Below are 25,661 nucleotides of genomic sequence, written 5' to 3'. Positions count from 1 at the left end.
GTCATTCTGATGAAGCTATTCGTCGCTTCGGATCGTGAATAGAAACCGTGTAGCTGCAGGGGCACGTGACTTTTATGGGGACGACGTCTCATACACTGCCCTGGATTTTTGGGGCAATGGTAAGAGCGTTATTGCTCGCTCGGAGCCCACAAGGTGTCACTACTCATCCCTTACAGATCTCCACATCGACGTTGTGATAACGTAATCGCTCCGACTCTTCAAGGCTCCAATCGAGATTTGCCACATACAAAATCATCACCGATGGATACTTTGGTCCAAGCGGACCGAACATAGGTACCGGATTCAGGTACTTTGCTTAAGGAGCATTTCGTTTTGCAGCCGCATACTGACTGAGGACACTGGTTGGACACATGTGAGGCAGCTTGCCAAATGCCCTTCAATCTACCGTCCTCGTGACTGTCTTGGTTTTTGGCTCGGACCCCGAGGCTCTGCCAATGATGGGAGTCGTAAGAGTAAAGATCTTCGCCGAGTTGGACGTGGTTTGGGGAACTCGCCGAGCAGCAACAATAGTGGCGTTTAGTGCAGCCCCCACTGGTTAACCCAGCGGTCGTCCCCGCACCAACCCCCACGGACATTCAAAGTCAAGCACAGCCCAAGCGATCGTCCGCGTCCCCACGGTCCCACGTCCCTCACGGACCCTTTTTCCTGCTAATGTTGATTCCTCCAGATCCTTGGGCTCGAAAATCTGCAGCCACGCTCAAGGAAGTTGATTGCCGGTTTAAGCGTTGCTTGGATCCAGGAACGAGAGGACCCTGAAGTTTGCCACTCTATAAATCGCACTGCGAGTTGTTGGACGCGTTCTTCTGAAGCGGATGGCTTGGGACGGCGGGCATGTGGGCTTCTGACAATTGATAATGGTAATTGGCGGAAATCTCTCCGACCATTAGAGTTCCAGCTTCGCATGGCACATTCAGGTCAAGCTTCGCCGGGCTTGATTTCTGGTTGGCTCAACTCTTTGGGTCCCAGGACCAGGAGCTCGTGATGGAGGCGAGCCTCATAATTCCCGAGGAGCATGCGTCTCCGCATGACCCAACGCCCAGGATTGCCAGACCGTGCACATGCAGCTTGCGATGCAGTGCGGCCTGTGACTATGCAACGTCCTTCAACATTCGCACTTTCAACATGCTATTGTCACGTTGTAATACTGCTGCCATCTGGGTTATGTCACCATTCGGTCTAACGCCCGTTGCTGACGTCGGCTCCTGAAGGCGTCAAATATAACCCTATGAGGAACCGCGTGACCCCCACATCCGAGGACTGTATGTGTGCTCGGGCCTCCTTTAATGATCATCTAGATTGCTCGGAGCGATTACCTAAATGTGGAGTAGAGGTTATTCCCTCCCTACCGAAGTACTGATAGTCGTGATGCTTTTAAACACGCCGGGACCCAGGCTGCCTTTCCGTTATCTCTATAAAGCCAGCGTGCTCCGTCTAAACTCTGAGGCAATTCGTCAAGACTCTAATTCAACATCATGTCTCCTCACAAGACCGCATCTCCATTGACGAGCACCTTCCCTTCCGCTTTGGCTCATCACTCTCACTCTTCCAATCCAGCGAGCCCCGCGACCACGAATGAATCCATCTACTCGCAAACCCAATTCAGCTCTTCCGAAACCACATCTCTCTCCTCTATTGAGGATGCTCCTCCCACTATCAGAGCGCTGAGGCCTGGTATCTACGTGCCTACCGTGACATTCTTTCGAGCAGATAACGAAGACCTTGATCTGCCCACAATCGCAAAACATGCAGTCAGACTTGCACGGGCTGGTGTTGCGGGCATCACAACGCAAGGTTCCAACGGCGAGGCTGTGCATCTATCTCACCAAGAGAGGAAGCAAGTGACACAGACGACCCGCCAGGCGTTGAACGATGGAGGTTTTCACAATGTGCCGATTATTGTCGGGTGTGGAGCACAGTCAACTCGTGAAACCATCGAGCTCTGCAACGAAGCATTGACAAGCGGAGGAGACTATGCACTAGTCCTCCCGCCCTCCTACTTCAAGGCAATGCTCAATCAGGATTCGCTGCTTGACTTTTTCCGAGATGTGGCCGACGCGTCCCAAGTGCCCATTCTTATCTACAACTATCCGGCTGCTTCGGGCGGAATTGATTTCACATCAGACACTATCAGCATCCTAGCTAAGCATCCTAATATTGTCGGCTGCAAACTTACGTGTGGTAATACGGGGAAGCTGGCTCGCATTGCAGCGGCGACAGCAGCAGCTACGCCTACCGATCCAGGATCTGGCTTCATGTGCATGGGAGGCTCCACAGACTTCACACTTCAGACTCTAGCCGTTGGTGGCTCGGGTATTATTGGTGGAATGGCCAACATTGCACCCAAAGCGACCGTGAAGATTGTTGAATTATGGGCGAAAGGAAATCTAGCGGAGGCGCAAAAATTGCAAGCTGTGGTCGCTCGAGGCGACTGGGCAGCGATCTCCGGAGGCATTGTGGGAACCAAAAGCGCGTTGCAGACGTATTTCGGCTACGGTGGCTTTGGACGCAAACCACTCCCCAAGCCATCCACCAAAGAGGACTCAGCCTTTGCGAGCAGCTTCAAGGAGTTGGTGGATCTTGAAAAGACTTTCGACTGATAATTATGTTTGGGAGGCTATTGTGTTACTACTGCTTGCGGTTCAGATTTTGCGGAGCGTGTTCTCGACAATGTACGGTGTATGGAGTGCGCAAATGGAAAAGCAAAGGAGGCGCTGAAGGCTGGAAGACGGGCGTCTGGCACTTGGCCCAAAAGTTCCTAGCAAGTAGCTAGCGTACAAGAGAAGTAGTAGACAATAAAGCTCAACTAATCGATTCAATAACTACAACCCAGTATGAAAAGACTTCAATACTTTGCTTCCTCCTCATTCAAGTATAATTCTAAGCGAAGTATTCAAAAATGAGCTCTCATTGGTGAGTGTGACAACGCTAAAGTAGATTACGTATTACGTACCTCGGCGCTATCCCTATCGTGAGCATGAGACATCTTTTCAACTTCAAATCATATCCCACTATTCGTGCTATTTCGAGCATTTTCAATTAGTCGCCTCCTTCTTGGTCTTTCGTTCAGCTGTCCGTCAGGTCAAACTCTCTCCTGAATACGCCCAAGTGTCCAATGAAATCGAATTTGATCTTATATCGCACACTTACACCGCAATGAAATACCCATGCTACAACGGCCTCATCATTCCAATGGCTTGATAGCTCACGCAACGTCGAACCAACCCAAGCGGCGCCTCTCAGACGACATTCCCTCCTTTCTCGGAACATATGTCCCTACTTTCACTGACCATGACCGGCGGCGCGCCACATCCTCTTCAAGGCCTGCAGAGACCGAATGGGATTGTTTTTGGGCCCAGTTCAAAAGACATACCTACAACAGCATCTGCTACATCGCTAGCTGCACGATTGGTCTACTCTACTTCACGATGACAAGTCTCAAGGACTTATTCTCCCATGCCCGCAATTGGCGACTCAGAGATCTCCTCTCCCTCCGCCTTCTTCTCATAATCCTCTGGCTACCCCTGCTTCGCTGGGGCGAGCTTACCACTTTCTCCTCATCTGTAGTACGATGCGATTGGGGGACATGGGAGAAATGGCCTTCGGGTGCCGCGCCTCACCGAGTTGTTCTGGTTGCAGATCCGCAACTTGTGGATCCTCATACCTATCCGGGTCGTCCCTGGCCACTCTCCTCTCTGACTGTCAAATACACCGACTTGTATCTACGAAAAGGGTTTGGACTTATAATGGAGCAGCTCCAACCAGATAGCGTGTTCTTCCTCGGGGATTTGTTCGACGGTGGGCGGGAATGGAGCCCACCAGATTTGGAAAGGGATCCCAGAATCGAAAGGAGGTGGAGAAAATACGGTCAGAAATTATGGATGCGGGAGTATAGGAGATTTGGAGAACTCTTTACGGATCAGTTCTTTGCTAGCAGACAGGCTGTGCAAACACAGGGGAGGTTTGTGGCCAGCCTGCCGGGCAATCACGATTTAGGCCTCGGAAAAGGCATTAGGATTCCCGTTAGAGAGCGATTCTATGCCTACTTTGGCGAGGGAAATAGAATCGATATCGTCGGCAATTACAGCTTTATCGGCATCGACTCTGTTTCTCTGAGCGCAAAAGGCCAGCCAGACCCAGCTACTGGCGTCACAGCGGACACCGAGTCTGGAAATACGATTTGGGAATCTACTGAGCAATTCCTTCGCGAAGCCTCCTCAATCAAATCCCAAGCGGTAGCCAGGTACTTGCGCACCCAAAACGGCGGGCCTGAGAACGACCCCTTAGACACAGCTGTTTACGGCCTGGAAGATCCTCGAGCAAGGGATATCAGACCCGCAACCCATGTCGACGCAGACGTCCCCTCCATTCTTCTCACACACATCCCCCTCTACAGATCCGCCGGCACCCCCTGTGGTCCCCTACGCGAGCGTCACCCCCCTTCAAAACTCCTCACCGGCGCCGCCGAAGAGAAAGACGACGCGAACGCCCTCCTCCTCCAAACTGGCAACCAATACCAGAACGTCCTCACTGCCCCCGTCTCCGACGAAATCATCGACCTCGTCCCGGACATCGTCCACGTCTTCTCAGGCGACGACCACGACTACTGCGACGTCCTGCACCGGCAATATACCTCCCGTGGCGGCGGCATCCGCGAAATCACAGTCAAGTCGATCTCGTGGGCGATGGGGATCCGCAAGCCGGGCTTTCTGATGCTGAGTTTGTGGAACCCGCTCGATGCCGAGGGCAAGGCTATCACTACCGAGACGGTGAGTCCGAGGAAACCGACGCTGCAGACACACCTGTGTTTGCTGCCTGATCAGCTGGGCATTTTCGTCAAATATGCATGGATGTTCGCGATTACGGTTGTGGCGCTGCTTGTGAGGTCCGTCAGGGCTGTGAAGGCGCGGCCGGTGATTAAGGGAACTGCTGGCTTGGGATTGGGCGGGCTTGGGGTTGGGGGGGCGCTTTGCCATTGATGTTGAGACCGAGGGGAAAGGAGGATCCGCCGCCATCGTCACTGTACGGATTGGATTTCTCGAGTGCGAGCGCGACCAGTAATGGATTGGCGCCTAGGGCGGTGGGTGGGAAGTCGAGAACTGCGAGTCCGGCAAAGGGTGGGGGGTATGGGTATGTACCTGGTGACGAGGATGCGGAGAGAGGGAGGGACAAGGGCAGGGGATGGCAGGATATCGATCTTAATGGCAGCAGTAGTGGGTATGGTCCTCGGGGGGTGAAGGCTGTTATGGAGGAATGGAGACGTAGTGTTTTACTTGTTGGGGTGCCAGTAGCGGCCTGTTATCTGTACTTATTATGGACGAGCTGATGAAGAGAGGGGGAAAGGAGGAGGAAAGACGCGGGGAATGAGATGTATATAGGTATGGGTATACGGGGCTAATGATACATGATTTGAAAGTGAGCAGGCCCATCGCTGTGATTTTTGGATCTGGCCTGCGCCTGCTTTGATTTGGACGTTTCGAGAGTAAACTGATCAAATATTGAACCTACCCATGCTAGAAAGTTACATTCATGGCCTTGACCTCATGATGACCTCTGATGGTGAAAATCAGGAACGAAGCTGTGCGTGCTCAATTGTCTACAGAGGTCAAAATTTGTGTTCTCATTCATTCTATCCCCCTATTTAGGTTCCTCCTCACCCCCAGGAAAAATATATCTGGTCATTTCAATCATGAATCGAAAATTTCGTTGAGTTATAATCTAAGGAAACCCTAATTGGTCTGCACGATGAAATACTGTCGTGTATCATTGGCATCGCCCGGTATGTATAACCGGCAGAGTGCTGACACTGTCAAGCCCGGCCTTTTCCGTCTTGCTTTGGTGATCAGAGAGTTCGCATGTCAGCACAGTGATCCACCCCGCCAGAAATGAGTCGTTGCCACCATTTGCGATAATGACGATGGTCATTACTAGCCCTCTATGTCTCAACAATAATCCCTTGCTTCTTTACCACCTCTCCCTCTTCACGGTCGATCTCCGCCAGCGCCATGTACCTCACATACCCACCCCTCACCTTACACCTAACCACCCGGCACCCCGTCCTCACCCGTCCCGCCCACTCCTCCCTCGCCTCCCCCATCGCCACAACACCCCCACGCATCTCTTTCTTCCATGCCCTGAGTCCCCCCAGCTTCCACAACGCCAACCACATCGCCCCACTGATACAAAACCACACATCTCTCGAATACAATCTCGGCGCCGAATGCCTATCGATGATCCCCTTCCCTGCCCTACCTGCTCCACCCATCCAAGCTTTCACAACATATCGCGCACCCACCTCCCCAAACCCCACAACCTGCCCCGCCAGCATACTAAGCAAATACGTGGCCTGCAAGAACCGGTAATTCTCGAAGCAGGGCTCGTGGCAGAAGGGCGTGAAGACGTTGAAACCGTAGGGGTAAGGGGTTACGCAGCTGATTACGAGGATTAGGATGCTGATTTGCGTTGTGTTGATGATGTAAGAGAGGGTGGAGGGGGAGAGGAGAGTCGGGTTGACGTGGTGGGTGGAGCGGGCGAGTTGGTCGATGGTGAGGGTGAAGAGGAGGAGGAGGAGGGTTAGGAGGAAGAAGTGTTTGCTTCGGAGGGCTTGAGGGGTTTTTGGGGTGAGGGGGTTGAGGGGTGGGGAGAGTGGGCCGGAGGGAGGAGGGGACATTGTGGTGGGCTTTTCGCTGATGGTCAGGTTGTCCATTGTGGTGGTCTCCATTTGGTGTAGAAGTTGACCTTCTGTAGGGAATTGAGGAAATGGAAGAGAAAGTGGGGTGGTTCACTGGCGAGGCTGAAGTTCCCAGTTTTGCTCACCGATTATCGAGCCCTGAGTATTGAGTTTTCTGCCATCGTTGGTCGCCGTAAAGAGGGTATCGATTAAGGTTTTGGTAGGAGCTGGTGCGGCACCTACGTCAATTCTAGACCCTCTAATGCTCCGGACAGTAGCTAATGAGCATCCAGTGTATCAAGAGACCGCTATATCGGACGACAATACCGTTACACTGAAGCAGTCAGCGTGTTGACCATAGTATTCACTTCATAGCTAGGTCTTCGACGAGGCAGGCCTATGAAAACCGCGCTACTCCAGACGAGAAACTAGCGGATTGGTCATCAAGTCGTCCATTCCAATGGGCCTTCATATCGATACAAATCCCTTTGAGGAAACGCTGATGTCTCGGACGCGCTGAGAATTTCAAGAGCGATTGACAGAGTGCGATGTCTAGTCATAACCCAAACGAATTGCTACGGACTACTTCAAACGAACGTGCAGAATTATCATCCTTCCCGACTCTCAAGCAATCCCTCTCTGCTTCCACATTCCATCACAATGGCGGTGTCGGTCGCCAGAAAAGCCCTGCGAAGAGTCGCAGTAAATCGCCAGCCTCATATCTGCGCCGTGAAGCCGCAAGGGATGACCATCCCCTGCGGAAGACCTCCAGCGGAACCCTTTCTCCCTTGAATATCGACATTCCTAAGATACCACGAGCGACAGAGGCCGCTTTTGCCGCCATTAAATATCTGCCGACGCCTCTGCTAGTCTTATCTAGCTTGAAGACTGTGATACTCGCAAATGAGGCAATGGGTCGTTTGATGGGGCTGGAGGGTGGGCATGGTGGGTCAGATGAAGAGGATAGCACCACCGACGACGAGAAACCGAATGTACAGATGCTTCGAGGGCAGTCGTTGTCACAGCTCGGCATTGATATGGTGCAAGACGGACACCAGGTGTGGGTTAGCTGGGAAAAGTTCTTAGACAGCCTAACGGAGGACGTCGGGCACAAAGATCAATCCCAAATCGATGAGAATGAGCGTCCTGCCACTTCAGATACTAGCAAAAGTGCTTCTACGGTACCTTCAAAACCTACAAACTCGACGCAGGCAAAGAGGCATTACAAGAAGGGTCCGTCAAAAACGAGGAGTCGAGAAGTAGCTCATGACATTATCGTCAACGTTTCTATGTCTTCTCAAAATCACGAGGCAGGCAATAACTCAACCGCAAGAAGCAACAAATCTTCAAATTCTGATCACCAGGTCTGCGCCCGAATGACCGTCTCCATCTGGACTCTCGACAATCAAATCTACTTCACCCTGACCTTTACATATGCCTCGGGTGCAAGCTTTACCGCTAGAAAACTTGGGCATTCACGAACTCCCTCAAGAGCTGCAACCCTTTCGCCCTCTACACGATCAAATCCTTCCTCTCCCGGCAGTCCCAGTGTCTGCTCGAAATGTGGCATGGTGCCGGCCACTCCGCCTGCGACTGCAACATCACCCCATGGACAGCCATCGCCAATCGCTCCATTTCCTCCGATGGGTCCTCCAAGTAAAGCTGATCTATCGGCCGCACCAGCTATATTGCACAAATTGTCCCGCATGAAAGACGCCATAATCAACTCAATGGATATTCCTCTCATTGCAATGTGGAGGGATGAAAGTATATCGATTCCTAACAAGGCTGCCTACAAATTGATGTATCAGAAGTGTGATCCAACGAGTGAAGACGCCTATGATACAATCTCACGCTTCAAGATGTTTGACGCCGACTTCGAGAAAGAGTTGGAGCCGGATGATTTCCCAATCGTTAAGCTCTGTCGTACGCAAAAACCTTTTAATAGCTGGAAGATAGGAACACTAAAGGATGACGGAGAGCGAAGCACATATGAAGTCAGTGGGGAGGGGATTTACGACGAGAAGACAGGAGAATTCCTCGGGGGCATTATCGCTTTCAAGGACGTGACGAAATATGACGAGATCATCAAAACTCAGAACGAAGAAAATGACAAGCAGTTCGAGCTGATATGCGACACGATGCCTCAAATGCTTTGGACAACAATTCCGACAGGTGAGCATGATTGGTTTTCTAGGCGATGGTACGATTATACGGGCTTGACTGAAGAGATGTCGCTTGGTGATGGCTGGCAACATCCTTTTCACCCTCAGGATGTGCCCGAGGCACGGAAGCGGTGGGCTCATTCTCTTGCGACTGGAGATGAGTACAGAACGGAATATCGTTGCCAGAGCCGTGCTGGAGAATGGCGTTGGATGCTTGGTCGAGCGATGCCCCTCCGAGATACCAAGAGCGGTACAATCCAGAAATGGTTCGGTTCTTGCACTGACATCCACGACGTAGTAGAAGCACGTAGCGCTGCTAAGGAATTACGTGAGCAACTGCTCTACGTCATCAAACATGCTAAGGTCGCTGTTTGGGCGATTGATGCTCACCGAACCATTACATTCCTTGAGGGTAAGATGTTATGGGAAGCCGAGGGGGAAGAGGCAAAGGCTTCGGAAAGCAAAGGACGTGACATCTATGAGATCTTCAAGGAGAATGAAAAGAGCGACCCGGGGCTTTCTATGTACATGGGAGCGATGGAGAGGATTTTCAGCGGTGACGTCAAGGAGCAAGACGTCGAGCATTATATCCCACAAAGGCAGCGATGGTGCCGGACTCGGTTCATACCCATCACCAAGGACAAGGATACAGGGCGACAGAAAGATAGAGGTACCGTCAAGGGTGTGATCGGCGTCAGCATCGATGTGACCGACATGAAGGATGCTGATATTGCTCTTGAGAAGCAAAACAAAGAGAATATAAGGCTCCTTTCGGCAGAGACCGCAGCAAAAGAGGCATCAAAATTGAAAAGTCAGTTTCTTGCAAACATGTCGCACGAAATCCGCACACCTATCGCTGGTGTCATTGGGATGTCAGACCTGCTTCTCGATACTAAACTGGACAGAGAACAAAGAGAATTCACCGAAAATATACAGAGATCTACAAATGGCCTTCTGACAGTAATCAATGACATCTTGGATTTGTCAAAAGTGGAGTCCGGTAGACTGGACATCGAAGAGGTTCATTTCAGCCTGAGCGTTGTGATAAAGGATGTGTGCAAAATGCTCTCCTTTGCTGCCGAGCGAAAGAATTTAGACTTTAAAAGTGATGTTCAACTTGGACAAGAAAACGATCTTGTTGTGATGGGAGATCCTGGACGAGTCCGGCAAATTATAACTAATCTACTGACTAATAGCATCAAGTTTACATCTGAAGGTTCAGTCAAGCTTTCTGTGAAGAAGAAAGAAGAGAACAGCGAGAGCATATCTGTGGTCTTTTCCGTGGAAGACACTGGGATAGGCATAGAAGAAAGTGTCAGACAGCGTCTGTTCAAGCCTTTCAGCCAAGCTGACTCAAGCACTGCACGGCGATTTGGAGGGACTGGTCTTGGTTTGACCATTTGTAAGAATGTAAGACGCACCGACTTCGACTCGCAATACATCAATACTGACCAAGCTAGTTGGTCGAGCTCATGCGTGGAGAAATCACACTGGATTCTGAACTTGGTCATGGTACGAAAGCAACCTTCTGGATCCCCTTCAACAAGCCACAATTCCCATCAAGAGAGTCTCCGCTTGTTCAGGTCGGCTCAGTCCCAGATCGGCTACATTCGGAAATGTCTATGTCTGGATGCGCATCAGAGATTCGGAGTTCAGATGGCACTCCACCCATGAGCCCTGCACCTGATTCAGCCAGGGTTCCACGCGGTTTCCGAAAGTCTTCCCACTCGAGGACAGGTAGCATGAACTCGCCCTTCTCAAGCGAGGAAGCTCTGCCAGAGATTGATCGCGGGAAGGTACATGTCTTAGTCGTGGAAGACAAGTGAGTCTCTCCGTCTAATTTGCGAGTGAGTGCTGATATGTTACAGCGCCATCAATCAACAAATAGCAACCAAGACCATCAAGAAATTCGGCTTCTCTGTCAATGCAGTATGGAATGGTCAAGAGGCGCTCGATTATCTAGTGGCAGAAGCTTCTCCCACTCATCCGAAGCCGGATATTGTCCTCATGGACGTGCAAATGCCTATCCTTGACGGCTACAGAGCGACGCATTTCATTCGACATCATAGCCCATATACTACTTTCCCAACAATCCGCAACCTTCCCATCGTTGCAATGACCGCCTCAGCAATTCAAGGCGACAGAGAGAAATGTCAAAGAGCCGGAATGGATGACTACCTTGCCAAGCCGGTCAAGGGCAAAGCGCTCGAGAACATGCTACTCAAGTGGGCCATCGAAGGCAAGCGTGAGGGACGGATAAATGCGACTCACGCCCACCATAAGACCGATCACGATAGCAATTGTAATGACAGCTTCTCTACCCCATCATCCCAACCGGGCAGCATCGATAATGTTCCTACGAAGCCCCTCGAGAGGGTGCTGCCCAAATTTACCGACAAGCCACCTCAGACGGAACCATTAAACGACAGCACGCTCCTGGCTTCAGGAACACAAGACGACAGAGACAGACATCAAGTCGAAGCCGAGGAAAAAGCTACCTCCCTCCGAGACGAAAAGCTCCTTGCGGCGTCAGCGTCCCACCCGCATCAATATCCTCTCACCTCTCCTCCCGGCCCAACACCGATTGCAAACCCAGACAACTCCCTGTCCGCACTCACAAAAGAGAACATGAGCCGCCTCGACAAACAGCACCGCGATGACGCTACTTCCTCACGCCAGCACGGTAGCAACCTGAAACTTCCTGCTAATGATGGCGAGGCCGTCGCATCGGGCCGCAGCAGTCTCGATGTTCAAGGCAGAGATAGCAGCGACTTGGAACGCGATAGTACATTGGGCAGTATGCGTGGCCCATCCGCGAGGGATGCGATGAGAGGTTGGTTGTCGAGACATGAGAGTGAGACTACTGTGACGCCTAGCGACAACCAGAGGAACAGAGATGCCAGTGATGGGGATTCGTGAAGTAGTGTCGGACAGTAGGGTGGTACGACTGGTTACGAGCGCACGAGTCTTCCGAGGTGCATGCATGTATCGGCGATGGTTCATGGCCGGGATGGGGTATCATCGCATCAGCGTGGAACTTGAGGAGCATTCGTTCTTTATACGAGCAAGTAGACAGTATTATCAGAGCGCCGGCGTCATAAGATCGACAGTGGGGCCTAGTAGCTGGGGCTGAATAGAGGACGTCAACGTACGAGAAGGAGAGGGTTACAGGACAGGAAAAAGTTCTCCTTGACGTGAGTGAGCGAGGGTTATACGATAAAGTACGAAATATGTATTATAGACAGCATAGCCAGCCTTCGGCGACCATCAATAGCCTACTTGGTTGTATGTCCATATGCGCCTGCTTTTAAGTGCCTCAAGAATCCACATGTCGACCTTTACAGCATCTGCATTTAGAAATCAATTGATCATACACGATTCTGATGCATTTATTTCTGCCATTCCTACATCATTCGGCTAATCTTTTATTCTTGTGTCCACCTGCAAGCCACATATGCTCAGTAATCAATCATCTTCATCCCGACGCTTCCGCCCTCCCATACCTACCTAACTACCTACCTACCAGAGAAACCCCCCCCTCATTCCTAGTGATCAACCACCACCAGCCTCATATAGTCCCATATCCGTAGCCTGCAACTCAAATTCTCCCTTGTTGAAAAGATAAAAAGTTCTCAAAGTTTAAATCACTTCCCCCTTCACTCTATCAACTCAAGCAATGGCACCACCCACTCCCCCTTCACCCTCGCCACCGCCCACGAAAAAGTCAAGAAAGCCCAAGCGCTATGGAATACCCGCGATCCGGAGCAGGTCGTCAAGGGGTACACGCCCGACTGTATCTGGAGGAACAGAGATGTGTTTGTGCGAGGGCATGAGGAAATCAAGGGGTTTTTGGCGCGGAAGTGGGGGAGGGAGGTGGGTTATAGGTGAGATACCTCTTGTCTTGCTTGCTTTGCTTGTGTGTGTTGTTTTTGGTGTTGGTGCTCTGGGATTTTGGACATTTCTATATCTTTATAGAAAAAGATGGTAGCGTGTGCGCCTCTTTCTTTTCTTTAAGAACAGGGGAAGAGGGGAAAGGGGGGATGATATATCTGACATAAAAGCCCAGGTTGAGAAAAGAGCTTTTCTCCTTCACGACCGACAAGATAGCCGTGCAATTCTTCTACGAATACCAAGACGCCCACGATGGCATGAAGTGGAAGAGGTGTTATGGGCTGGAACACTGGGTTTTTGACCAGCAGGGCGTTATGGTGAGGAGGATGATGAGTGGGAATGATGTGGTGATTGGGGAGGACGGGGATGGGAGGGGCCGGTGGTTTGGTGGAGGGGAGGGGAATGGGGAGGGGGTAGATGTGAATGCGTTGGTGGATGCGGTGGAGATTCCTGATGGGCATGGGAGTTTTTGAAGGTGAAGGGGGATAGAGAGGGAAAGTAAAGTCATGCAAATAATATTAGAGATGAGATGGACGGAGACTGAACACAGAAGAATCAACCTTCTAACCGGCCAGATACATGTAGATATCCTAATCCTGAGTCGTATCATACATGGTAAAGTATAGAAGTACTACAGCCACTTTTCAGGCCAAGAGAGCCGCACATCCCGTCTGTAGAAAACGTCCCACAACCCTGCCGATGCTATGCTGCAGAATGAAAGATTGAATGCAAGGCGATTTATTATGCTGTCCCACCCATCAGAGTGTCCTCACTACTATTCTGCCTTCTCCCCGCCGCTTCACCCTGGTCGCCTCTCACCGTCTCCGAGGAACTATGCTCACCATGCAACCATCTCTGGAAGTCGTCCTTAGTCTTCTGGATGTCTTCGTCTTTGAGCTCACTCATCCACTTATTCCGTTCTTTGTTCTCGAACAAATCCGACAAGCCTTCTTTCCGCTTCTGGTGAGCTTCCTCGTAGGCGCTCGACCCTCGTTTCCGAGATTGTGGCGACTGAAGCCACCAATCGTAGGTGTAGGGATCGTAAAGGAGATGGTAGTTGTTTGGAGAGATACGAATAACGAGGCCGTCGTAGCTCGACATGGGCAGGGGGAATGCTTTGACTTCTCCGCCATCCTCGCCTGCATTGCCCTTCTTGGCGCCGGCGGCAAAAGGTCGGTTGCGCCGGAGGTACGGGAAGGACATTTTCTTCAAAGGGACGCTTTCGGTGTGATCAAGCATTGAGTATGTTGAGACATAGTAAGACCAGCGAGCTGATGCAGCTAACTCGTCGGCCTCATAAGTCTTATCGTCCTTCTTGAAGATCTGGACGTAGGCTGTTTGCGTAGGTCGATTCTAAGTAATGTCAGCAGCTGAACAGCGATGAGCCACAGACTCAACTCACGTAGCGGATGCGGAAGATGTCACCGTCTCTGCCAAACTTCTCCACTTGCTTCCGGTACGTCAGTTCGTTTTGATGTGTCGTCTCATCCTCTTTTCGGTCTTTGTAGAAAAGGTTGATAATGTCCAAACTTTTGTCCTTGTTGTCGCTTACGAGAATTAGCAGCGCAAAGCGCAATATTGATGCGCACATTTTGTCAAAGGTGAAGAGTTGCCAGCCGTCATGCATGTAATAGCGCCGTAGCATATCTTCAAGCTGGTTTGAATCGACTTCTGACTTGATCACCTCCTCGCAAATCTGAACAGTCTGCTTGTAATAGTTGGCCGTAGAGGACACATCAGCGAAATAATCGGTGGGAATCTTATCAAACAGGCCAAGCTTGTGAGCAGGCTTCTGCATCATGGCGTTTCTGACGTCCGTGTGCACCTTGTGTTCCAGGGCCTTGATATGTTGAAGCCGCTCGTACAAGCCTTGAAACATTCGAAAGAAGCAGTAGATGTTCGAGGTTGCGTAGAGATGAAAATCATCTCGTCTGAAGGGGACATTCAAGTCGGCTTCACTTCCACTGACTGGATGGGACATCCAACGATGCTCAGAAGGGTCTGGCCGGGGCTGATCTGTGGGCGTGCCTGCTGATGCCGGAGTATCCTCATCGTTAGATTGTACATCAGGTGTTGTCACACCACTTCGATCTGCGGCCTCGCCTCGACCTGACTTTCTCTCCAGGACGCCTCTTCGCAAATCTTGCTTCTTGCCATTAGGTCCACGACGGCCACGTACTCCATTTGATTCGCCGTCCGTATTCGCTTCGTCATCATCCATCTCTTCGTTCGGCGGAGTGGCGTCTTCGATATCGTTCATCCTTTCTTCAAAGGCCTCTCTATCGACGTCGAAGAAAGTCGGGATGAACGTCTTGATAAAGCTATCGAGTCGCAACTTGTCTGCCTCGTTCGCAGGGTACGAGACGTGCAGACAAGTAAGTAGGAGATGGCAGGCATCGTAAAGAACCTCGAAATCATTGAATCCATACTTGAACTGATATCTCGGCACCTGAGTCCACGGAATCAAGCGTTGGCGACGCTGTTCTTCGTATTTGGCGTGGATCTCGTTATGAAGTGTCTTTGGTTGGAATTGACGTTTGTCCGATGACTTAACGGTGATTCCCTGATGATCAAGACTCTTCCAGAAGATACGGTTTGTTTGCTCGCGCCAAACTTTCTCCCATTCCCGCTGTATCACGATTAGCTACTTTCATAGCTTCATTGTCAGCACTACATACCTGGCTGGCTTTCCATTCCTCGACTTTTTGTTTCAAACGACCCAGAAGTATAGGAATGACGGCATTTGGTCGCTTGAACATATCTTCGATGACTTTACCACCGCGCTCACGGTCATAAATTTTCTTAATAACCCGACGATAGATGGTCTCACTTTGACTACCGATACCCGGAGGCAGTTCATACTTGTACCTCTCGTCATCTGTCATAAGTTTCAGCTGTTGCGCTATTGGCTCGAGAAGCTGTATTGTCCGAAGGCAGGCCTCAATATTGATATCGTAGTCATGACGTTCTTCTTCGATCTTATGCAGCGCCTCTTCATATAGATTCTTCCGGTGCGCGATAAATCCTGACTCCTCAGAGGCCCAAGTCGGATGTGATACCCATTCATCGTTCAGCACTGAGTTGCACATTTCGTCGCGGCCGCTGCAAGATCGTAGCCGCTCTCGTCTTGGGAGGAGGCGATAACTAGGCCCCAGACCACGGCAATTGCTCAGAACAACCTTTCCACTAGGAATTCTCTGGGTGTTCAGGACAACGTGATCTCGGCCTTCATAGTTAAGCCACCTCTTGAACCAAGACATCAAGTCTATGTTGCTACCGATAAAATTATAAGTCTTGTGTACGAGAGTATCTTTGTCAATAATCTCTTGGTTGAAGAGATTGCAGAGTTTGAGGAACTCGTTGAATGTCTGACGGTTGCCGAGGAACTTCTTGACTCTCTCAAAAAACGAGATGCCCTCTTGCATGTTGCTCTCATCTTCCGAAGGCTTCAATGGAGTCGGAAGACTTGGAACGAGAGTCGGCGAAACAGGGACAACGTCAGCTACCGGGGGCTTTGCTTGCTCTGCCTTTGAACGCTATTGGTGCATAGTCAGTGACCCTCTAAGTGAAGAAATTGAGGGCGGCTTCAACGTTCCAAAAGCTTGACTTACCTTGTTGCCATTCACATTGCGCTGGTTTCGGCTATTTGATACAGCACTCACATCCGGAGCAGCTACACTACCCGTCATTTGCGAACCGGCTCCACCACGACGTTTCTTGTTGTCTTTGCCAACAGATGGTGGCGCAAAGGTCCCCATAGGTGGAAACTTGTAGTCTCCAGCAGGGCGAGGGGTAGAGACCTGGGCTCGTGGGGCACCAGCGCTGTATTCATTCCCACCTCGCATGTTGCTGGTGGGCACAGAGTCTTCTGCATGCTTTGTAGCGGCTTGCGCCTGAGCTTTGGCTTGTGCCGCTGATTCTGGAAGAAACTGCTTGAAGTCTTCCAAAAGATCTTGCGCCGAGCTGAATAATTGTGTGACTTGCGCATAGACATCACCAATGGGCTTGGACTCGCGCTGATACGTCTGTAGTATCTCGAGGAAATTCTTGTAGATATCAGGTTGGCTCGCGAATCGGTTCTGGTTCAATTAGCTACAGGAAGATCGGCTTCAAGGTCACACAGCCTACCTTGATTTTGTTGACGTAGCCGATAGCATGGTTGAACTCGACTGGCCCACGCTTATCACCACCCAGAAGGTGCTGGTTTGCACCCAGTCCGTTTGATAAACCTCGCACGTCTGCTTGGACCGCGTCATCGTACCCTTCTCCAGCATCTTCTAATGTCTGCGGCTGGCCAGGGAACAGGTTTGCACCCGGCTGCTGAGTGGCGGCGAATAAGGCATTCTCACTTTGTTCGAGCTCTTGCTGCTGTATAGGGCCCCACTCAGAACGCTGAGGGCCATCAGAATAGTCAGCTGCACGTCCATCTCCTGCATTGACTCGATTGACCATAATACCATTCGGAGGACCAGGCATTTGCGATACTGACATGCCTCCCATAGGCGTTGTCACACGTATGACGTTTGGATCATTATCGAGTCCACATTCAATCTTGTATCCAGGAGGTAAGAATGTATTGAATCCAGAGATGAGTTCTGGATTTCCATTGAAAAGGCCCGAAACTCGATCTATGACCCCTGGCGTGTCAATAACTTGGCTCTTGAAGTCTTTCATGATATCGAGAAAGTGGTTGTAGACATCTGGTTGCTCTTGAAATCTCACTTTCACCTGGTCAAGATATGTCAAGGCATCATTGAGAATAGGCTGCTGCTGCTGCTGTTGGCCCATCGGTAGGACGCCATTCGTTTGCTGCGGAGCCGCAGCTTGTGTCAGATGTATAAGCTGTTGCTGAGGAGCCATATTCGGAGGGACTTGGGGGGCGAAGTGCCTGGCACCATTTTCGACACTTTGAGCGCTCCCACTGAATACATTGCCAGGCCCACTGGGAGCTCCTAAAGGTTGAGAAGGTTGAGCATGAGGGCTGGTGATATGCTGTTCATTCAAAATACCATTCGGGCCATGGAGAGTAGCAGGGACTCTTGACGCGACCGGCTGTTGTAAGGGGATTGTACCAGCGTGATTTTCTCGTGGGGAATGAAGCTGGTCCCGTTGTTGATATTCACGTTGTTGCTGCTCTCGGGCCTGCATTTCTCGTATCTGTCTCTCGTGCTGTTGAGAGATCAGCTCTGCCTCCTGCTGATCGTACCGGGCTTGTGCCATCTCTTGTTGACGTAGCCGTTCTTGCTGCTCGCGTTCCATCATGTCCCGATCTGCTTGCAGAGTCGGCCGTGGTGACTGTTGCGACATAGAAGGACCAAGAGCGGGCAGCGGGTAGTGTTGCTGTGAGGGCGGAGGAGGAAGGCTGGTCGGAGAGTGTTGCTGAAGTGAGGGAGGAGGAGCGCTCCGAATGGATTGAGCAGACTGTAAGGGCGACGCCTGAGGGGGCAAGTTTTGAGGATTGGGTAAGGCATGGTGACCGTTGGGCTGGTTGGTGAAGAAAGATGCTAAGAGCAGTCAGTCACAAAGATTCATGGAATGTAAGTCGTTCGACTGACTGGGCTGTTGTGGCATTGACGGGCCATTCATCTGATGTTGAGGTGGTCGTTGTAAAGGGGGAGCTGGTCTGTGTCAAGGGTGTCAGTAGAGACTTTTCTTCAGCTTCGTGTCTCAAGTGTATGTGGCCTACCCAAATGAGCCAGGGGGTCTCTGTTGTATGGAGTGTTGCTCAGTGTTGGGTGGAGGCGGTCCCGGGCCACCTGGTGGCCACGCATTGGGGTTGTGCGAGTTCATGGTAAGAAGCCTTGAGCTTGCTGATCACACAACGTCAGTGGTCATTTGAGATGAGTGAGATCAGCTACCTGAGAAGGATGTATACCTCAAGTCTGTTACATTAATTGAAGATCAAGCTGTTCAACCCGGACTCTTCACACCGCGCAGGTGCGATAATCGCAACACAGCAGTGCGCAGCGTGAGTATGGTTGCTGGATTGCAATTCCGCAATAGAACTCAGTGGCGTGAGCTTGCGCGGGGCACACAAATATCTGTGTGGGTGTAGCGATTGCCCCTGAATGTGATATCGTAGCTGCGTCGTGGCATTCCGTGGAAGTTGAGATGGAAATGGACGCTGCTGAACGATGTCACAGGGCGCCCAGAACCCCTGTCAAAATCATCTCAGTCTAAGCGATATCGGGCTAAGTGACTTTTGAGATGCGGGTGAACGAACATGTCGGAAAAACACTTTTCCCATTCGTTCATACGCAAGCAAGGCAAGGAAAGATTTGTCATGTATGTTGATGCATTTCCGAACGGCGGTATCTAGGCCCTTGTCTGCACAACATCTTTACTTGCTGTGACATATTGTTGGCCATCTGGTTTACGGTAGGGGATGTAATTGAATCGTTTGATTACAAAGTAATCTGAATATAACTGCTCAAAGAAGCTTAGCTGGCTTGCTGAGTCCTATTTACTTTGTAATTATACGCGAGATCCCCAATAGTACCGTATCGAAAGCCATGCCTAGTACGGAAACATGCATTATTCCTGAGGCGGCACATTGAAGTTCAGTAGAACTGACGTCCGATAATCAGCATTCATCATGCCAGCTCAAGATCATGCACAATGTCATTACTACCGTTCACATTAGTTCATCTAATATACAACTGAATGGCCAAATGACACTGCGTCGTCAGCCTGATACCTTGCTTCTTATACGTTCTCGATGTGTGAGAGGCTATCCATGGGAGCCGTTATGGCGCATAGTTCAGGCAGCCTCTCACTACCCAAACTTCTCCATTCGCAACCTTTTCCGCAATACTAACAATTTCGATATTGCCTGGTTGTATCTGTGCTACGTCAGCAATGTTCTCCAGTGACTGGAGCGTGTATTGAGCTGACCAATTTCTTTCCATCTTTTTTCTCCCACCAGACTGTTTCCCCGCGTAATGACTCAACCTTCTTTCCCTCCTCCCACGGGCTGGCCGGTATGATGTGTGCCTCCACGAACCGTCTTAAATTCCTCGTCGCCCTATCTTCACCTTCACTGCCCTTGTAGGCCTCCGCGCCCAGGCTATTGTAGTCTTCGGGATCTTCCCATGGTTTCCGCGGCAGCTTTTTCAGCTCAGAGTTCAAAGGCGCGAGAACGGTAGTCGTCTTATCAGAATCATCGAACCGCTTAGAAATGCTATTAACATCGCCTGCATTTGTGTCAGCTTTGCGGGCGCTTCTACAGTGGTGGTGAGAAAACACGTGTAAATCCGGCAAAAATATTTATGCTGCTCTCTTTGCCAATCACGTCTGATATGATGAGGTCGCCTGGACCACTAAAGAGATCTTTGTCGTTACTGTCGGAACCACCGGGGATTGGAATAGGTATATTCATGATAGGCTGCTGTTGCTGTTGTCGCAACTCGGGAGATCGGGAAAGAAAGCTAGGAAGAAATGATTTTGCAGGAATGGCGAACGCATGGAATCCAGCGGTGAGGAATAGGATCTGTGCCATCGATTTCATGTTGGCCGGGTGTTGCGAGCAGGAGACTGCGCTTTTGAAGCAAGATGACGTTGCTCTAGCGCTATTTAAGACCCGGCGTGGATCTATCAATGAAACCAACAATTAATAATGGCACACATGAGTTGATATAACAAATATGCTCCCTCCGTGCGCCTCGGCCTGTCAACCCCGATCCAGCGCCAGAGTCAAGAAACAGATCATCCCATTTAAGGAGTGCATATGCGTCCATGTCAGATGAGACGTTTTCGGGGCTTAGATCTGCCCCAGAACGTCTTCAAGCCTGGTTGGCCAATCAGCGCTGTGGGATTTCAACGGCGGAACTGCTCCATACCGAGGCATCTGCTTCCGCCACTAAACGACGAGTGGGACTGTGATCTCAAGACCAGACGGATCCCTGTGGGTTGAATATGTCCTCCTTCTTCTCTTTACAGGATACCTTGACACTCTTGCATTCTCCAATCCTCGTCTAAGACCTGCAACTTCTTTCATTATGGCACCACGAGTCATTGTAGTCGGCGGTGGATGTACGGAAGCATCATACCTCCGCACTTCAGATCAACGCTGATGTACGTTAGTATCTGGTCTCAGCGCCGCACATACAATCTATCTAGCTGGGGGCAACGTCTTGCTTCTCGACAAGAACAGTAATTCACCCCCTTTATGTAGACCTTCTTTTCTTTTCTAATTTAAGTCAGATTTCTTCGGCGGCAACTCTACAAAGGCTACTTCTGGCATCAACGGCGCATTGACACGCACACAGACCGACGAAAAGATTGCAGATAGCGTAAAGCAATTCTACGATGATACCCTCAAATCTGCGAGAGACAAAGCCCGCCCAGACCTCATCAAAGTTCTTACATACAAATCCTCCGCAGCTGTTGAGTGGCTACAGGATGTCTTCAACCTCGACTTGACACTTGTATCGCGTTTAGGGTAAGGGGACACAATGCATTCTGCGTTTTTTGTCTTGGCTGTTGCTAATATGTTATAGCGGACACTCCCAGCCTCGAACGCACCGCGGTCATGACGCTAAATTCCCAGGGATGGCAATCACATACGCTCTCATGCAGCGCCTTGAGGAGCTAGTGGAAAGTGACCCTGAGAGAGTACAAATCATCAAGAAGGCTCGAGTGACAAGAATGAATAAAGACGGCCACAAAGTCACGGGCGTTACTTATGACTTTGGTGGCGAGGAAAGTTCAGTGGATGGAGTGGTGGTATTAGCTACCGGAGGCTACGCTGCAGATTTTGGCGATAGCTCCCTATTGAAGAAGCACAGACCAGACACCTTTGATCTTGCAAGCACAAACGGCACGCACGCGACAGGCGATGGATTGAAAATGCTGATGGAGATTGGTGGCAACGGCATTGACCTGGACAAAGTCCAAGTACATCCAACAGGTCTAGTAGATCCCAAAGATCCAGGGTCGAAGTGGAAGTTTTTGGCTGCAGAAGGTACTTCCTTCACTATCTCATCCTTCTGCTTTTCCTAACTAACCCTGCCTAGCACTTCGAGGCGAAGGTGGTCTTCTCCTCAATGGCTCGGGCGAACGGTTCTCCGACGAACTTGGCCACAGAGACTACGTATCAGGCGAGATGTGGAAGCAAAAGGAGGCGAAGAAATGGCCAATACGGCTCGTCCTTAACTCAAAAGCGAGCAATGTCCTAGATTTCCACACCCGGCACTATTCTGGCCGTGGCCTGATGAAGAAAATGTCCGGCAAGCAACTTGCCAAAGAAATTGGCTGCTCGGAAGACGCCCTGCAGAAGACATTCACCGACTACAATGCCATCGCCGAAGGCAAACAGAAAGATCCTTACGGCAAGAAATATTTCCACAATCTCCCCTTCGACATTAGCGACACCTTCCACGTCGCCCAGATGGAACCAGTCCTGCACTTTACCATGGGCGGCATCGAAATCAACGACAAAGCCCAAGTCCTCAACAGCGCCGACGACAACAAACCATTCGAAGGCCTCTACGCCTGCGGTGAACTCGCAGGTGGTGTCCACGGCGCCAACCGTCTGGGTGGCTCTTCCCTCCTCGGATGCGTCGTTTACGGTCGTGTCGCAGGCGAGAGTGCAAGCCAATACTTATTCCAGAAGGTGATCACCGGCGGCATCCCCACAGCTTCACAGCGTCTTGGACAGATAAGCCTGCACATCGACCCCGCCACACCAGGCAAGATCTCCGTTGAGTGGGCCGACTCTGCTACCTCATCCAACACATCGTCCCTCCCAGCGGCAGGTGGTAGAAAGCAAGAACAGCAAGCACAAGGCTCGGCTGGGCCAGTAATGAAAGGCGGCAATGCTGACAGCAGTGATCCTGGCAAAGTTAGCAAGCCCACCGACCCCGTTGAGTTCAAGGTTCCTGAGAAGGAATTCTCAATGGACGAAATCGCGAAACATAATAAGAAAGACGATCTCTGGATCGCGGTCAAGGGTGTTGTACTCGATGTGACGAATTGGCTAGACGAGCACCCGGGTGGACCGCAGGCGCTGTTCAGTCACATGGGCAAGGATGCTAGTGAGGAATTCGAGATGTTGCATGATGATGAGGTTATCCCGAAGTATGCAGCTAACATTGTGATTGGACGAGTGGCGGGGCAAGAGCCGAGTTTGCAGATATGATGAGCAAGATAACGAAAGCATGGAATTTTAAACGCGAGACTGGCTGGAATGGGTAAGTAGACCTGCTTTCACCGTGAGCGATGAGGGTGGGCATTTGGATGTTTGCAAAACGCATGTATATCTATTCGTACTTGCATTGATCCATGCTGCTAGTCCACTCCACTCCTCCCGTCCCTCCCCTCCCCTCCCCTCCTTTTCCTCAAAAGACGCCTTTCCAATCAACTTTCGTGCATTCATTCATTCAGTCAGTCAGCGTTCACATTTCCGCGCTCCTCCCCTTCCTTTGAGAGCACAGAGCCATCATTCCACCACCGTCACCCTCCCCGTCCCCAAATCCAGCCCCAACCCCCTGACAACCATCCCCTCCAAAACCTTCTGCCCCCGCAAAAACTTCACATCCTCCCTAACAGCCTCTTCATACTCATCCGCCGTGTGCGTCCCAAACACCACATGTGCAACATCTTCCCCACCAATCGTCGCCCCTGGTGTTCTTTTCGCCATGTCTCCTCTATCAAATTGGTGCGTCAGTACGGGAAACAGGGGCTCTGAAGAGGAAATAGGGGGGAAAAGGGAAAGGGGCGGAGGGGAAGGGGAAGGGGAAGGGAAGGGAAGGGGAAGGGGAGGGGACATACCGAATTCCTGCTTCACTCAAAGCATGCGCCCCACAATCGGTATGATGGACCACGAAAACGGCTTTTGCATCCGCTAGGGGAGCGGAGGACTACGATGCCTGCCCACCAAGCCCGGTCTTTGTCAGCGGGGACGCTCTTCTTGCTGCCTTATAGTTGGACTGAGGGTGAGGAACGGGGAAGGGAAGGGGGAAGTGGAAGGGGAAAGGAAAGGGGATGGGGATGGGTGGGACTACTTTTCACAACATCAAGCGTGGCGCGCCCGCCTGCGTTGCGGATCACAGGGCCGAGAAGCGGTGGAGTGTCGGCGGAGTTGGTGGACGGGTTGGGAGAGAAGAAATGTTCAGGGACGACGCGGGGGTCGAGACATGTTACTATGGGGGAGAGGTGAGTGTGTGAGGCTGTTGGAGTGGGGATTGGCGAAAGTGGTCCACTGGTATTGCGGTGGTGGGGGTTTGGAAAAGGGGCAGGGACGGTGGGGAGGGACGGTGGGGAGGGGGGAACACACAGATGATCGTGACGGATTGGCTCTCTTTGCCCATCGCACGCAGCTCGGTCATGGTGGTGGGGTTGTGCCATGTTTTTGCGAAAGAGGCGTTGTTGGCGAGGAGCTCGTTGAGGCGGTCGTCGATTTTGGTGGACATGATTGTCTGTATGAATTGGGTAAAATGCTTTGGGTGAATGTTTAGAGGCTGTAGAGAAGTGATATCAGGTTTTATGTATTGATCTTAAGAGAGAAAAAACCTATGTTGCGAACCGCCTTTTTTGTATCTGAAAATCTTGATTTGGAATTCTTCGTTCGATATGCAGGAACAATCCTGTGTTGCGGCCGTCAATACGTAGGGATTGTGATAGACGTGCTTGTGCTCCGTAGGAAGCCGGGAGGATCCTACCTCGGAAGGATGCTCAGAGCAGCACGCACAAATCGAGCCTGATTACTATTCACTGGGATTATAATAATTGAGGGTAGGGTAGGACGGCTTTGTCCTGGAGGATCGTCCGAAAAGAAAATCTAGACTTGGAGGAAAAAAGGTGAGCTGAAATGAGACATAATCGTGTCTATCATTTAATCGTGAACACAGCTATGCAAGAGATAGATAGTGAAATTGAGAAGTCGTCTTTACAAAAGAAGTCTTGATTCGGCACCCAAAGTATGCTTGAGATACCAAATTAGCTATGCATTCGTGAGATTTCCGGTAGCTTATAGATCGGAACTTTTCCTCAATACCTGCAAGTCAATCTATTCAGCGTATCCTCCGCCCTTGTGCATCATACCACGTTGTATCAGCGTCATACTTACTCTCGCAACATCAGCTACTTACTCTCGCAACATCAGCATTTACTACCATGAGAGATTTTCATTATAGGCTTCGATTCGCATTTTCCGCAAGTGAACTTTGCTGCTTCCTTGGGGGGTTTGACGGCCTTATCCTGCGATGTTGGCACGTTGAGCGAAGATTCGGCTGTTGATGACACCTTTGATGATTGAGCAAAACGTATATTACGTCGTGATTGAGACTGAATTGTATGGCTTTGCTGGGCAGTTGGAGGTTCTGTCTCTGCCTCCTTGATAAGAAGCGTCATGCTGGACAGACAGTGAATGTATTCGCGGGCAGTCTGTTGCATTCGCTGAAGTGGAGCCGCGCCATCGTCGGCATTTATGATTTGCTCCACCTGATCGTGATTGTCTGTAGAGAGCAATTCGCGCGTATGCTGTAGCTTTTCACCGAAGCTTTCGAGGATCGCTTGTACTCCCAATTTGAGATGAGAGTCATGTAGACGCTGATCGACTGTTGGCAGGCGAGCTTCTGCAGCCCAGAGACATAATCGACCAAGGTGGTATTCCCATGGGCCCATTTGTGTCTCTTCTCTGTCTGACTCGCAATGTCCGCGAGCAATTGTCACGATTTCTTCGAGTAAGTTCAGACAGCTCTCAATCGAACATTTTACTGTACCGCGTGATAAGAAGCTGCTAGTAATTTGAGACATGATGCGCACTGTTTCTTTTCATAGGTATTACTCCATTAAACATTGGTACATCTTGACTCTGATTGTAGGAGATATGTCTAGGTAGATTGCGGTAATATACTTGTATGGTGATTTTCTGTCAGGCCGCGCCTCCATGCAGCAATAGCACTAGAGCAGCGCCG

General features: G+C 50.7%; 6 protein-coding genes across 6 annotated transcripts; 4 read left to right on the top strand and 2 right to left on the bottom strand.

Moving 5' to 3' along the window:
• Nucleotides 1-1,493: 1,493 nt before the first annotated feature.
• On the top strand, nucleotides 1,494-2,618 carry KY384_008594 (uncharacterized protein; the record flags this gene model as incomplete). The annotated part of the gene is made up of 1 exon (XM_044817082.1): nucleotides 1,494-2,618. One exon carries the CDS (start codon nucleotides 1,494-1,496, stop codon nucleotides 2,616-2,618), a length of 1,125 nt encoding a protein of 374 aa, XP_044666447.1.
• Nucleotides 2,619-3,446: 828 nt separating this feature from the next.
• KY384_008593 (uncharacterized protein) lies at nucleotides 3,447-4,997 on the top strand (the record flags this gene model as incomplete). Its single annotated transcript, XM_044817081.1, has 1 exon — nucleotides 3,447-4,997. One exon carries the CDS (start codon nucleotides 3,447-3,449, stop codon nucleotides 4,995-4,997), a length of 1,551 nt encoding a protein of 516 aa, XP_044666446.1.
• A 2,239-nt stretch (nucleotides 4,998-7,236) lies between these two features.
• Nucleotides 7,237-11,772, top strand: KY384_008592 (uncharacterized protein; the record flags this gene model as incomplete). Its single annotated transcript, XM_044817080.1, has 3 exons — nucleotides 7,237-10,263; nucleotides 10,314-10,675; nucleotides 10,722-11,772. 3 exons carry the CDS (start codon nucleotides 7,237-7,239, stop codon nucleotides 11,770-11,772), a joined length of 4,440 nt encoding a protein of 1,479 aa, XP_044666445.1.
• Nucleotides 11,773-13,485: 1,713 nt separating this feature from the next.
• On the bottom strand, nucleotides 13,486-20,251 carry KY384_008591 (uncharacterized protein; the record flags this gene model as incomplete). Its single annotated transcript, XM_044817079.1, has 10 exons — nucleotides 13,486-14,097; nucleotides 14,147-15,373; nucleotides 15,423-16,280; nucleotides 16,356-16,823; nucleotides 16,873-18,248; nucleotides 18,300-18,367; nucleotides 18,431-18,554; nucleotides 19,089-19,170; nucleotides 19,639-19,937; nucleotides 19,990-20,251. 10 exons carry the CDS (start codon nucleotides 20,249-20,251, stop codon nucleotides 13,486-13,488), a joined length of 5,376 nt encoding a protein of 1,791 aa, XP_044666444.1.
• Nucleotides 20,252-20,741: 490 nt separating this feature from the next.
• KY384_008590 (uncharacterized protein) lies at nucleotides 20,742-22,882 on the top strand (the record flags this gene model as incomplete). The annotated part of the gene is made up of 5 exons (XM_044817078.1): nucleotides 20,742-20,775; nucleotides 20,827-20,895; nucleotides 20,947-21,184; nucleotides 21,243-21,706; nucleotides 21,759-22,882. 5 exons carry the CDS (start codon nucleotides 20,742-20,744, stop codon nucleotides 22,880-22,882), a joined length of 1,929 nt encoding a protein of 642 aa, XP_044666443.1.
• A 1,869-nt stretch (nucleotides 22,883-24,751) lies between these two features.
• KY384_008589 (uncharacterized protein) lies at nucleotides 24,752-25,500 on the bottom strand (the record flags this gene model as incomplete). Its single annotated transcript, XM_044817077.1, has 2 exons — nucleotides 24,752-24,825; nucleotides 24,855-25,500. The coding sequence occupies 2 exons, from the start codon at nucleotides 25,498-25,500 to the stop codon at nucleotides 24,752-24,754; spliced, it is 720 nt and encodes a 239-aa protein (XP_044666442.1).
• Between the last annotated feature and the right edge of the window lie 161 nt (nucleotides 25,501-25,661).

The sequence above is a fragment of the Bacidia gigantensis genome, assembly GCF_019456465.1.
Source record: "Bacidia gigantensis strain McMullin 20006 chromosome Unknown contig_295, whole genome shotgun sequence".
Classification (NCBI taxonomy): Eukaryota; Fungi; Ascomycota; class Lecanoromycetes; order Lecanorales; family Ramalinaceae; genus Bacidia; species Bacidia gigantensis.
The sequence above is the reverse complement of the archived record's forward strand: the minus strand, read 5'-3'. Positions and strand labels throughout refer to the sequence as shown.